The sequence below is a fragment of the Simochromis diagramma genome, unplaced genomic scaffold (assembly GCF_900408965.1).
Source record: "Simochromis diagramma unplaced genomic scaffold, fSimDia1.1 OVJJ01000123.1, whole genome shotgun sequence".
Taxonomy (NCBI): domain Eukaryota; kingdom Metazoa; phylum Chordata; class Actinopteri; order Cichliformes; family Cichlidae; genus Simochromis; species Simochromis diagramma.
In genome coordinates, this window is record NW_024386778.1 from 10,095 (window position 1) to 24,823 (window position 14,729).

At 42.4% G+C, this 14,729-nt stretch overlaps 1 protein-coding gene across 5 annotated transcripts; it reads left to right on the forward strand.

The window, feature by feature from the left end:
- Positions 1-411: 411 nt before the first annotated feature.
- Positions 412-10,154, forward strand: tiprl (TIP41, TOR signaling pathway regulator-like (S. cerevisiae)). Of its 5 annotated transcripts, none has more exons than XM_040010399.1 (8): positions 412-509; positions 1,431-1,558; positions 1,988-2,167; positions 2,491-2,590; positions 2,666-2,797; positions 2,892-2,987; positions 3,085-3,147; positions 9,353-9,484. In XM_040010399.1, exons 2-8 carry the CDS (start codon positions 1,434-1,436, stop codon positions 9,482-9,484), a joined length of 828 nt encoding a protein of 275 aa, XP_039866333.1. In that variant the 5' UTR covers positions 412-509; positions 1,431-1,433. The 5 variants fall into 5 exon arrangements, with proteins under 5 accessions (XP_039866333.1, XP_039866325.1, XP_039866342.1 ...); XM_040010391.1 differs by having other exon boundaries at positions 433-533; XM_040010408.1 differs by lacking the exon at positions 412-509 and adding an exon at positions 543-783.
- The last annotated feature ends 4,575 nt before the right edge of the window (positions 10,155-14,729 follow it).

Genomic DNA, 14,729 nt, shown 5'->3' on the forward strand with positions numbered 1-14,729 from the left:
TAGCTTTACTCTGCAGCAAAACTAGAGTTTGATTTTATGGGTCATAATCACACTCCAGCCACAGGTCAGTGTACTCTTAGTGCTGGCTCCACACCTGCATAAATGCAGAGGACTGCATCAGGATCAAATGTTTTCCAAATCGAGCATGCATATCATCGTTAAGATTAGAGTGCTGAATAAGGCATGGCTGCTTTTGACCGAGGACAAAGGAGGAGGCTGGGGCCAGGAGACCAGAGGAAGGAGGGATGGGCTGAAACCGGCCAACAGTAAGATCGACAGCCGCAGTTCTAAAAACAGACGATTAACTCTCCGAATTTATTTCAAAATGTTTTATGTTAATGAAACACTGTGAGATCACCACTGAATTCGTGTTCACCCACAAACACCGAAAATGATTGTTATCTTCTTCTTTTTTTAAAAAGAAAGGTTTGAAAGTGGAACCAAAGTGCGAGCGTCACAAACATCACCGGGCAGATTTCACCGGCGTACCCGGGAGCCTCCAATGACAGGTAACGCTCGACAACAACATCAAGGTAAATGAATGTGTTTGTGTACAGCCTGTGTGTTTGACCGCAGAGCTTTACGTTCACAGCGTAAACTGGGACGAAGCATTTGGAGCTGCCTGAGCGAACATCGAGTCAGCGCAGGGAAACAAACGTCCGGCGAGCCTTTGTGCTAATATTTGTTTCTGTAACACGGCAAACACGCTGTGCGTGAACCGAGCCTCAGCTACTTTAAGTGTGCAGATCGTGCAAGTTTATAATAATACGAGTCGCAGATTCGGTATGTTCACTCATAATAAAGCTGCTGACGGCCTGACCAACATTTAGTTATTGCTACAAACCGACCAGCTTGTAGGAATAACTAAATGTTGCACGGCTGACAGGAATTATTTTTTTTTTAACCTCGGATGTCTCTGTTATTTGGGATTTTTATCCTCTTTAGCAAAATGCGCTGCGCAGTGATTTTCTCAGATTGTTGTGCAGCAGCTGGCGGCACGGAGCTGACCCTGACTGTAGTCACAGCTCTTCACTGGCACAGTGCTGCTCTTCTGTCTCGGTGCCCACGTTTGAGCAGCTTTGAAAACCCTGACCAGGGATCATTTGGATGGTCAGCATCTGTGGGCCACTTCTGCAAATCATCAGCGGGTTTCCCACAGTCGAAATTTCCACAACTACTCCTGTGAGTGGTTTCAACTTTGGGACCAGCTACAGCCAGTAAATCGCCCTTTTAGTGAAAATGTCTGGAAAGGGATTTTGCATCGGTGGAAGGAGCTCACTGTGTCCTTGCCAGATTTGGTTTCTAACAAAGACAACACATGAGAACTACAAAGTCATCGCATTTAAACAGACAAACACACCATAAGCTCTGAACAGCAGATACTGTCCACCTGTTCTGTTTGGACAAACCTGCTGATGTTTGTCTTGCAGTTGATGCTGGCCTCTCTGTCCATGATGATGTCACATGGTTTCAAGAGCAGTAAGCAGGACTTCAACTTTGGACCATGGAAAGTGACTGCTTCCAAAAACCACATCATGAAGTCCAAGGACATTGAACGGTGAGATATTTGTCACATTTTAATATCATCTAAGCTGTGTTGGGTCCAGCCTGTGTAACCAGGCGGACTGTCAGAGTACCAAACAGTAGAGTCTGTGTGTGTCCACATGAGTCGTGTTTACATGATCAGCTGTTTTTGCCTGTTTATTGCATCACAAAAGCTGTAACACACGTCCTCTTCATCAGACAGCAACGCACCGAGCATCATCACATCTTCTCGCTGTGATGTGATCACATGGTGGAAAAATAGAAATAACCATAAATGAATAATGTAGACACTGAAAGAAGCAGCCGCGACACGTTAAAGAAAACAAACTAATATTGTTGCAGGCGCTGCTCGATTTGTTTCTGATGTTTTGAATCCTCCCAAAACGACTAGAATAGATGAGAAAACCTGATTGATATCAGTCTTCACTGTTTGACTTTCCAGGCTAGCAGAAGACATGAACATGCCTTCTCTTCCAGAGATGTTGTTTGGAGACAACATACTGCGCATCCAGCACACGGACGGTTACGGGATTGAATTCAATGCTGTTGATTCCCTGAAGAGAGTCAGCAACATGGAGGATAGCGTCAAGGTGGCGTGTGCTCAGGAATGGCAGGAGAGCAGGTAAGACGCTCACTGTTAGCTTCTGTCAGATAATCTTCTCTGCTTGGATAAAAACCCACTTTTAGACCAGTACTTGGGACTCGGCGTGCTGCTGTGTCTGTCTACGGCGTTCTGCGGCAGATTTTCTGCGGCGCCGCTGCATTGCACCAATTTTCTGACTGTCAGCTACTGTCCAATGTATTTGACAGGTCTTGGTGTTTCAGTCATACCCTAGAGAACAAAGTGTGGTGCGTTCATTCTGTCAGCTAAAGCTAAAGGTGTAGTATAGGCTCAGGGTTACACTGGCTTACTGAGCTAAACATCTTGGATGATATCCCTTCCAGAGCTGATTCTGAACACTCTAAAGATGTGATCCGACCTTATGACTGGACGTACACCACAGACTACAGAGGCACTCTGACAGGAGAAAGCATGCAGATAAAGGTAGGCAGGTTTGACACTGTTCACTCTTCACAGTCACAGGTTTGTAAGAAAGTGATGTGAGGTTTTCGTGTGAAGGTGTCTGAGACTGCCGAGCGTATTGACATGGAGAAGCTTAAGGCTCGGGAGCACATCATGTTCTTTGATGAGGTGCTGCTGTTTGAAGATGAGCTGCACGACCATGGAGTCTCTATGCTTAGCGTCAAAATTGTGAGTGCCGTCTTCCTGTCCCGTGGGACTGCCAAATCCAAATGAGCAGCCGATTTAACACTGATGATGATGATGATGTTTCTTGTTGATGCAGCGAGTGATGCCGACCAGCTTCTTCCTGTTGATGCGTTTCTTCCTGCGAGTGGACGGAGTGCTGATTAGAATAAACGATACTCGACTATATCACGAGGTAAGTTGTTTCATCACCTGAGAGTGTGCTGCCAGACTTCATCACGGGCAGGTGACAGACTTCAAAGTGACTCACGTGATGTAACGTTTGGTTTCAGGCTGGGAAGGATTACATGCTGCGAGAGTTCACTACGAGGGAAAGCAAAATCTCAGAGCTGAAGGTGAGCAGTGACACAGAGCTGTGATTCTGTTATTTGTTTCCACTTACTGGCTTCTTCGATCCAAAGCAGAGCCCGAATATTCTCATGTTCACGAAAGGCTTTGTGTGAGTTTGAACGTCGTCTGGCACTTTATTCTAGCACAGACTCCTTTTGGATTTGTTAATAACTGTGTCTGTTCTTGTGATGAGATGTTTACAGAAATGTTTGTGTTTGTTCAAAGGAGAACTTTATATCTGAAGATCCAGCTTATAAAGAAATCTGTAGCTTTTATAGACTGGCACACATCACATCTCAGTGGGGTTGGATATCTAACAATAATAATAATCAGGGCTCGCAAAATCCGATTTTTCCAGTCGGGCTACCAAAATCTATCTCTTCCCTGCCCGTCGGCCTATCGTAGGAAGGAAAAATATATGTCAATGCTTTTGCATTCTTTCGGAAATGTAGCTGGGTAATTATGTCATTGGCATCGGTGAGCCACTGTCAATATGTGACATATTGAAATCGCGTTTGAATTTGCGCTTGTTTTTTGCTTTCACTTTGCAATCACACGAACTGTGTATAGAGAGCGACAGCACTGATTGGTGAGTGATGATAATTTGTGCACCAATTCCTCTGACATCGTCTTATTAATCGTTAGCTTACTATGCAAACATGACAAGTGAAATCTCCCGCAGCAAGCTTAAACATGTGAGAGGTTGATCACGCAGAGAATCGCTGAGCGTTATGTGAGTGCGTGTTTAAAAGCAGCAGGATATATATTTCAGTTCTGCTGAGCCAAATAAGACAGGTCAGGGTGAAGAAGTGACAGCCAAAGAAAAGCTTACCACAAAACGGAAAAGTTATGACAAATCAGACTATAAGGCAAAAAGAAAGTGCAGCTTTATGGTTTCATGGACAAAAGAATTTCTGTGGCTGCAATATGACGAGCTAAATAACCAGGGCTGCACATAAGTGGTCCGCAGGTACGCATTCGCTGTCAAAATAAAAAACACGCACAAGATAAGAAGTTGCAACGTGTGTTTGCGTACATAAGATTTTCTGGAGGAGGACAGACATTTGTTTAGAACTCCTAAAGATGTCAAAGAAGCTCCTTTAAGCAATTACTGTGATGTTCCTCCACCTCCAAAGAAATGTCAGAAGGAGTCCGAACCACAGAAGAAGCGCGTATTCTCGGAAAAGTGGTTGCAGGAGGTGAGCTGGCTTCAAACAAATGATGAACGCACAGAGATGTGGTGCGGAATGTGCCGTGAAAATCCCACTCTAGCGGACAAAAACACTGCTTTTTATATGGACGCAAACGCGCGTTGCAACTTCTTATCTGGTGCACGTCTTTTATTTTGACAGCGACTGCGCACATGCGGACCACTTATGTGCACCCGTGTAAATAACATAATGTTCTGCCGGGTGTGTTGTTGGTTTTCTCTCGATTTCTGAGTCGACAAGCGCCTTTGTTACTGGGACCAGTCATTTTAAGAAAGGCCCCCATTAGAACCCATGAGAAATGCAAGAAACGTATTATTGCTCAGTCTGCAATATCTTTCCCAGAACAAACACCAATTGCAAATAACATACTAAAAATAAACCTGAAAATCTGTTTAGAACAGCTACTATGTTGCAAAGAGTGAACTAGCACTGGCAAAATTTAGCAGTCTTTGCAAAGTTCAAAAAGCAAATGGCCTAGATCTTGGTTCCACTTGTCTCTTACCCGTGACTTCAGTGGAAATGTCAGATTCAGGATCTGACACAGACTGATTCATGTCCTACACAGTTCTTACAAGTTCATAGAAATTTCTGTTCAATTAGAACCAAGTATTTGAGTTGATGATTGTAATTTTTATACAATGTTGTAATTTGTGTTTCAACAATTTTTTGATTGTTTTGTTTCCTTTACAATATTATACTTTAATGTATAATATTGTAAAGGAAACAAAACATCAATCAAAACATTGCTCTCTTTTTTATTCGGGCTACTTAAATTTATTTTGGGCTAAAACTGAAGAGTCCCTGCCCGAAGGGCTACCAGGGAGTTTGAAATTTTGCGAGGCCTGATAATAATAGTCCATTTTAAAAGCACCTTTCAAGACAACCAAGGACACTTAACAAAGAGTAAAACACATAATAGATCAATAACAAGATGAAGAACAATAAAAACAAAAAAGCACAAGATAAAATGAACAAACATTAGGTTCACAGTGAACATGCAGATTTGAACAGATGGGTTTTGAGTTGAAATTTAAATTGGGGGAGAGAAAGTGTTTCTTATATCTGGGGGAGAGAGTTCCTCAGTCTGGGAGCGGAGCAGCTGACGGCTCTGCTTCCCATGGTGGTGAGGCGGAAGGAAGGCACAGCAAGCTGGACAGAAGAAGAGGATCAAAGTGAAGGGGCAGAACAGGTGGTGCTTAACAGGTCAGAAAGGTAAACAGGAGCAAGGTTATGAAGGGCCTTGAAGGTGAGCAGAAGAAGTTTGTATATTATTCTAATAATAATGCTGCATAGATGGAAATGGGCAGGTGAGATTATTGATGTGAGATTTATAGGACAGTGAACTGTCTAGGATGACACCAAGGCTCTTAACCTGAGGAGAGGGGAAAACTGGAGTTATCGATGGTGAGAGAGAAATGGTTTGCCTTCAAAAGGTTGGATTTGATGCCTGTAAGGTGGATTTCAGTTTTATCCTCATTGAGCTTTAAAAAATATATAATCTAGTGACTGGACTGGTTAATGTGTTAGAAAAGGAAGGATACCACAACATGAAATGAAAATAATCACAGAGCTGAATTCAAAGACAAGCTGAAAATCAAAGTGAACAAAAATGTGCACCAGGCTAGTGCTTGTTGCCAGAATGGGCCTCAGTAGTGTTTATGCCGCCACATGCATGCCTGACAACATGGGACCATGCTCCTCCGGTGCACTAGCAGCTCTTCTCACAGATCTGGACCGAGCTCCTGGACAGTCCGAGGTGCAACCGAACTATGATGTCCCTGAGGTGTTCAGTTGGATTGGGGTCAGGTGAGGGTGGGTATCCATGGACATGCCTCCGTAGACCATCACTGACCCACCGCCAAACCGGACATGCTAAACGATGTCCTCCATGGATGTCCTTCAGGGTAAACTTGCCAATCAGGCTCCTCGGTCCTGGGCAGCAAACACAGCGTCCCCTAGAGTACGTCATGTCCTCGTGAAGTTGGTGAAGTCTGTTCTGCTGCTTAGATGGAAACAGGATAGAACAATATGAATGGGTGAATAAAGCATGTTGTATAGATCACCTTGAGTGCTGTGGGAGAGAAGAAAAGTGCTATATAAGAATCAGTCCATTTACCAATACTGTGTCGATGGTAGTTTTGCTAAAAAGATGTCAGACTCTGAAGCTTTCTGTGGTCCCCTCTCCACCTGGACTAGTAGTGTTCTCCTGTCTGAGCAGTGTCCAGAAAAACAACGTGGGTTTTATTGGCAAACTTTGTGTGAAAACCTGGACCGATGGTGTCCATCTGTTTCCCCATGAATTAATGCTTCGGGTTTTAACAGGATGAATCTGTCTTTATTAACAGGTTACATACCATGGACTTCCAACCCTTACTTGATCCAGCTGCCTTGGCTAATTATAGACTGATATCTTATCTTCATTATAGACTTTTTGAAAGAGAAGTAATCAAAGAGTTAACTCATCATCCCCAAAAGAGGAATATTATACTTGGTCCTAAAAATGTTAAAAGTTGATGTCCAACCTGATACTTGGCTCAGATGGCCTCACGTGTACTTTCAACAAATACGTAGAGCTAGCCTGATTCATTTGTGCTGCTAAAAAACTGGTTCATTATTATCAGGATGTCCAAAACATGACGTGAAAAGCCTTCAGTTGACTCAAAGCCCCGCCCACTGGCACTGCAAAGAGATTATTAGCTTCTCTTCAGTGGCTCCCTGATAAATTCAGACTTGAATTTAAAATCCTTCTCATGTTCAAAGTCTGTTCAGCCACATCCTCAACACCTCAGTTATTATCCTGACAGCACGTCGCTCTCAGACCGCTGGCTTACCTGTGGATACTTGTTGGCTGATGTATCAGTAGAGGACGCTCCAAGCTATCAAAATGTAGGATGAAATATTTAATTCTAAAAAAAAAAAAATCACAACAAAACAGTTAAATTCATGTTGTAGAGGGCTAAGGGTGACGATGGAAATGTACTAAAACTGTATAACAACAACAACAACAACAATAATAATGAAACCAGCGTCAGACAGCTGCCTGTGCCCGTCCTGGGACGAGATGTCAGTGTGCAGAAGAACCCCAGCATGTTAGCAGTGTGTTTGCAGAGGAAGCTGGGAGCTGTGGTGAGCTCAGTGTACTCGTGTTGTCTGAAGCAGCACCAGGACTGCTCACACTGACATGCTGACTGTGCTGCACCATCACACGTTCATGATGCTGTTTATACAGCATTTAGGATTTTTGTTTGTCATGGGTGATTCTGAAGTACATACAGTGGGGCAAAAAAGTATTTAGTCAGCCACCGATTGTGCAAGTTCCCCCACTTAAAATGATGACAGAGGTCAGTAATTTGCACCAGAGGTACACTTCAACTGTGAGAGACAGAATGTGAAAAAAAAATCCATGAATTCACATGGTAGGATTTGTAAAGAATTTATTCGTAAATCAGGGTGGAAAATAAGTATTTGGTCACCTCAAACAAGGAAAATCTCTGGCTCTCACAGACCTGTAACGTCTTCTGTAAGACGCTTTTCTGTCCCCCACTCGTTACCTGTATGAATGGCACCTGTTTGAACTCATCATCTGTATAAAAGACACCTGTCCACAGCCTCAAACAGTCAGACTCCAAACTCCGCCATGGCCAAGACCAAAGAGCTTTCGAGGGACACCAGGAAAAGTATTGTAGACCTGCACCAGACTGGGAAGAGTGAATCTACAATAGGCAAGCAGCTTGGTGTGAAAAAATCAACTGTGGGAGCAATCATCAGAAAATGGAAGACATACAAGACCACTGATAATCTCCCTCGATCTGGGGCTCCACGCAAGATCTCATCCCGTGGGGTCAAAATGATCATGAGAATGGTGAGCAAAGATCCCAGAACCACACGGGGGGACCTGGTGAATGACCTGCAGAGAGCTGGGACCAAAGTAACAAAGGTCACCATCAGTAACACACTACAACGGCAGGGAATCAAATCCCGCAGTGCCAGACGTGTTCCGCTGCTGAAGCCAGTGCATGTCCAGGCCCGTCTGAAGTTTGCCAGAGAGCACATGGATGATACAGCAGAGGATTGGGAGAATGTCATGTGGTCAGATGAAACCAAAGTAGAACTTTTTGGTATAAACTCAACTCGTCGTGTTTGGAGGAAGAAGAATACTGAGTTGCATCCCAAGAACACCATACCTACTGTGAAGCATGGGGGTGGAAACATGCTATGGGGCTGTTTTTCTGCCAAGGGGACAGGACGACTGATCCGTGTTAAGGACAGAATGAATGGGGCCATGTATCGTGAGATTTTGAGCCAAAACCTCCTTCCATCAGTGAGAACTTTGAAGATGAAACGAGGCTGGGTCTTCCAACATGACAATGATCCAAAACACACCGCCCGGGCAACAAAGGAGTGGCTCCGTAAGAAGCATTTGAAAGTCCTGGAGTGGCCTAGCCAGTCTCCAGACCTCAACCCCATAGAAAATCTGTGGCGGGAGTTGAAAGTCCGTGTTGCTCGGCGACAGCCCCAAAACATCACTGCTCTCGAGAAGATCTGCATGGAGGAATGGGCCAAAATACCAGCTACTGTGTGTGCAAACCTGGTAAAGACCTATAGTAAACGTTTGACCTCTGTTATTGCCAACAAAGGTTATGTTACAAAGTATTGAGTTGTATTTTTGTTATTGACCAAATACTTATTTTCCACCCTGATTTACGAATAAATTCTTTACAAATCCTACCATGTGGATTCATGGATTTTTTTTTCACATTCTGTCTCTCACAGTTGAAGTGTACCTCTGGTGCAAATTACTGACCTCTGTCATCATTTTAGGTGGGGGAACTTGCACAATCGGTGGCTGACTAAATACTTTTTTGCCCCACTGTACATTATTATTTGTTGTTTTTTTATATAAATATGAATATTCAGATCTATTTTTACTTTAATATGTGGTTTTTATTTTGACTCCAGATTAGTTCTTCAGTTTGATTCGTTGTGTCCTCCTCTTCAGAATGTTCCGGCTCCACTGTTCACCGATCCCAACGAGGTGGCCCAGTACTTAACCCTGAAGATGACCGAGTGTGAGAAGCTGGAACTTCCTGTGCTGCAGACTCACACAGCTGATAATAAAGTCATTGAGTGACAGTATAGTGAAAGATCCGCGCTAACTGTTCTGCATAGTGACAAACAGAAATATTAGTCTTAAACTGTTCCTTTATCTCACACCAACACAAAGCCACGACTGCTCTTACAATTATCTGTACAGGAACAACTTTTTTCATATAGTTTGCCCTTAAAACTAGAATCTGCTTCCTGTTTTGTTCATATTTGACATTTCTTATTATGAGACTTGCTTTGTAACATAAAGCATTGTAGAATAACTGTTTCTAATATTAGTTCATCGGTACAAAACAAACAAATCCTGTATTTTCCAAATTCAAAATCAACAGTTTGTGTAAATATCCCTGCTGAAGGTGAAGAAGTGTATTTTTCCTTTGTGTCTGAAGCACCTTCAGATTCAAATGTCTCCCATATGGCCACATAAATTTTGTTTGTGTAGTAACTACGTTGCTTTGTGTGTGGTCGATAGTTCTTTCCTGACAAAACAGTATCAACATTTTTAAATCATTCCCTCTATCAGACAGCGTTCCGGTTGGACTCCAGCTGGGAGCGCTTTGAGCCTCACCAGGTGAACAATGAGAACATGTGATGATAGTGTTTTGTAATAATAGCATAATGGCAGTAATAATGTTGCACAAAAAATGTTTAAAATATGAATTGTTATTACATTAAATAATGTAATTTATAACAGACATAAACCTCATTATCCAGAAAGAATTCCCTGAGTGTATAACAACCATGAAAGAGAGTTGGGAGCTCCACTCTTGCACTGACAGAATATACAGAGTCGTGTGTGATGATGTGAGTGCATCGTATTTTTAAGAGCGTGTGGTTCCAGTAAACCTCTGCCACAGGATTGGTGGTAGCTGGCGTTTTCTAAAAGGCCTGTTACAGTACCCACCTCCTGTGGAAGCAGCTCCCAGATCAGACTCAGGAGACAGACATCTGCTCAACTTTCAAGATCAGGCTTCACATCTGTCTTCACTGAAGGTGGTCCGTAAGAGATGACAGGATGACCCCAACCTCAGCAACAGGACCGCTCTCAGCACCGACCAAGTGTGTTTGAACTGTGTCTTCATTCCACCTACTTCACATATAAGGGTCAGTTCCACAGGCAGAAACATGGGTGTGCCATGGGCTCCCCAGTTTCATCCATCGTGGCCAACTTGTACATGGAAGAAGTGGAAAAGAGGGCTTTGCTATCCTACCCTGGAACACCACCAAGCCATTGGTTCAGATATGTGGATGACACCTGGGTGAAAATCAAATCTCAGGACGTTCCACATTTCACGGATTGTAATGGTATATGGTAAATGGACTGGTTCTTATATAGCGCTTTTCTACTCCTCTGAGCATTCAAAGCGCTTTACACAACTTGTGCATTCACCCATTCACACCCATTCGCACAAGCACATTTTTCTAAGTGCTTTCTAAGTAACATTCACACACACTCATACTCCGATGGATGGGGTTAGTATCTTGCCCAAGGATATTTGGCATGCAGACTAGGGAAGCCAGGAATCGAACCACCAACCTTCCGATCAGTAGATGCTCTACCGCCTGAGTTACAGCCACCCCCTACTCACATTAACTCGGTGGACCGACACATCAGATTCACCAGGGAGGATATGAACAGTGGCAGGTTAGCCTTCTTAGACTGTGAGATTTCCATCAGTAATGGGGGACATCTAAAAGCTGACGTTTACCGTAAATCTACACATACGGATCAGTATTTAAGGTTTAACTCTCATCATCCACTGGAGCACAAACTGGGAGTCATCAGGAGAGACCATCTCTGAATGGAGGAGGGGGCCTAACGGTACATCTGTCACCATCTTACAATGCTGTGATTGCCGCCATTCCCCAACTCTCTGTGAATGGGACTCATGGCCATTGATCATTGGTTGTTGATTTTGATCAATCCTATAGTAAGGTCTAGAACAGGTGACCCTGAACCTCCCCTTAGTTACACTACTGTAGTCTCAGACTGCCGTGGACTTCCTACCAATCACTGAGCATTTCCTCTTTACGTCCTTCACTCACAGCTGTTTGTACACCACCTGTGAATGTCGTTCATTTTTACCAACTCTCTCCCATTGTTGCTGTGTTCTTTCTCTATATTAATGAGGAAAAATGTGTTTCCCACAAGAAGTAGATGCTTAGTGTCCCAGGATGTTGTGAATATCCTGAAGACTTGTTTCAAGTCGCTTCCAAAAATACAAAACCTTTGGAAGTCCATGAAAACAAAGAAAATCATTTTAATATCTAACCTGTTGTGTGGATGTGTAAATCCAATGTTAGAAGACAGCTAATAATGTTCATGAATGAGACTACAGACAGGTAGGTGTTCATTAAATGTGCAGATAACATCAATATAACAGTTTTGAGACCTCTGACATAGCGTGGTCTATACATCATGTCTGTTACTGAAATATGATTAATTCGGTGCGTTTTTTTGTAATTTTTTTACAATAAATATTAATCACAGTTCAAGTATGTAATCCCAGGGAGAAATGTTTTATAATGAACACGTAGTACAGTACGCTGCAGCCAGAGGTGGGTCGAGTATCCAAAAATTGTACTCAAGTAAGAGTAGCATTACTTTAAAATATTATTACTCAAGTAAAAGTGAAAAGTAGTCGTCAAAAAAGTTACTCAAGTAAGAGTAAAAAAGTACTTGGCAAAAAGACTACTCAAGTAGCGAGTAACTGTTTATTTAACTGTTTATTTTTTTAAATAAATGTTATCAGACAAACAAAAATAAATAAATATACAAATTTTACCATTTTCAAAAGGAATATATGTAAAAACATCAACAAAATAAGGCACAACAATTCTAATTTCCAGATTTCAGTTTTTCACAACAAAGCTTTTTTCACTAATATCTACAGTAAATAATATAAATATATAAACAGCGCAAACAATTTCCAGTGACAAGATATGCTGTAAACTTTATATTAATTTTTGCTCCAAATGGCACAGCAGCCTCAGAGAAAACATTAGAACGAGGCATCTTCAACATATGTTCATACAAGGCAGCTCAGTTTACCATAAGTTGTATGGGTGTGCATTTATTTCTGCATGTTTAGCAAAAATGTGCCATTTCTTGACTCAGTGAGGTGATGGTTAAGCTTCAGCAGCAGTTTGCTCTCAAGGTTCTTTGTGTGAAGCTGTGACTGTTTAGCAGTGAACAGGAGTCCTGCATGACTGAGAAGTCCTTCACAAGCTCCAGATGCAGGAAGAGCTGTATTGACTTTGATCGACAGCTTCTTGATGTGAGGAACGCCATGCAATAGATCCACACCTCCAGTGAATGGACATGAAAGGTACCTCTCCAGCTCCCCTGCTTCTGCCTTTCCTGACCCCATGGATCCATCATCTTAGTCGGTTAGGCTTCTGTTTGTGCTGGCCTCATCCAGCTCTGAGTCTAGGTGATGTCTGATGAAGTGGAGACCTGTGGAAAGATGTAAGGTTTGCAAAAGAATCAGGTCTGGTCATTATAGTGCTGTATACACTGCCAAGCTGCAGATGTTTGTTTGGAGCTAGCCTCCAAAAGCTGGCCATACACTGTGCGATTTTTGGCCCATTTTGAGCCGATTTTTCAGTCGCGCAACCGTTTTGGGGATCTGCCGTGTTTTGCCTTAATCATGTGTGCATCGTGTAGTATGCATGGGGTAATGAAAAGCAGTTAACACCTCACGACCAGCTCCCAATCATCAATCGTATGGTCGCAAGATAATCAAACCTGTTTGAAATCCTGTTGCCCCTCAACGCAGCCTCTCACACTGCGCACGCACAAACACAGAAATGAAAGAGAAAAGGTGGAGCAGCACGCCAGTGCAGCGTGTGATCTGGACACAAGAGATGGAGGCACAACTTGTAGGATGAGGCAAGCTCATCCAAGTACGTAAGCGTAGAGCTGCCACCCAGGCAAAAGAAAAATAGAGCTATATCACGTTATAACGTGAAAAGTATATTTTTCTAACAATATATTTTTCATGTTTGTACAATATAATATTTATATTGTACAAACATGATAATTATGTATATTGTAATAACGTGATATTATATTGTTCAAATGTGAAAGGTATATTGTACAAACATGAAAAGTATATTGTTAGAACAATATACTTTTCACTTTTCTATTTTTCTTTTGCCTGGGTGGCAGCTCTACGCTTCCGTATCCGAGGCTTTTCAATGTGGCCTCACAAAATTATCACGACTACAACAACCATGAAAAGAGATGGATGGACATTCCTGCTCAATCACAGCTGCCTGGTTAATGTTTTTTATTAGTAATTTAGCAAAGTTGATGGTGTGTGTGTGTGTGTGTGAGAGAGTAAAAGACAGAGAGGGAGAGCGAGGGACAGATTTTGTATGATAAGCTTCATGTTATGGACGCACAGTTTGAGCACTCAGGTCGCATCAGAGCATCAGGCCCTGCATCGTGACCTATGAACTTCTAACCCCTGCAATTCAATTGTACAGTTTGAGCAGGAGCGGAATAACGTGACTGAAAAAAATCGCAGTGTTTGCCCAGCTTAATGCAGACTGTTTAAACTAAACAAGCTGCTGTTTCACATAATAAACCCTGTCACCTGCAGTATTGCCTCTGTTTTAACAGTTAAATCAGTAGAGACGAGCTGTTTGCATGTGCGTGGAACTCTAGCTTGTTTAAACAGGCTAGCTGTTAGCTTATAGCTCACGCTAGCTAACCAGTGAGCAGTTAAAAAGACAGCTGAAGCTGCACAAAACACCCACAAACTTATCTCACTACAACGTAGCGCCGAAAATATGACTCGCAGCTCGAGCTCGACACAGCGTCTGTAACATAAGACTGACATCCAGCTAACCACAGCTAAAAAGATATTTAGGGAAAACTTACCGTTTCCTGAGGTTACACGAGCTGAGTTTTTTCACGCTGAAAAGTTGTTGTTTTGGCTCTCGCTGAAGACATAGCTGTTCTTTTGTGCTGCTTTTAAGCGAAACATTCTTTGTATGTGAGGAAAATGCTGTTCATCCTCTTCAGCTCGAGCGTAGACTCTGCCATGCTTTCATGTTTCTTCTCATCTGATGGGTAAAAAAGTTACCGGAAACTCAACTGGCGGCATGCTAATGTGTTAAACTATTTTTTTTTTTAAGTAACGAGTCGAATTTTGCAAATGTAGCGGAGTAAAAGTACCGTTTCTTCTTCATAAATGTACTCAAGTAAAAGTAAAAAGTATCGTGCAAAAAAGGTACTTTAAAAGTAAATTTTTTTCAAAAAC

Coding starts and splice junctions, on each gene's coding strand:
- tiprl (XM_040010399.1), top strand. CDS start 1,434: ATGCTGGCCTCTCTGTCCATGATGATGTCACATGGTTTCAAGAGCAGT. Junction 2,168..2,490: donor CAGGAATGGCAGGAGAGCAG/GTAAGACGCTCA, acceptor TATCCCTTCCAG/AGCTGATTCTGAACACTCTA. Junction 2,591..2,665: donor GAGAAAGCATGCAGATAAAG/GTAGGCAGGTTT, acceptor TTTCGTGTGAAG/GTGTCTGAGACTGCCGAGCG.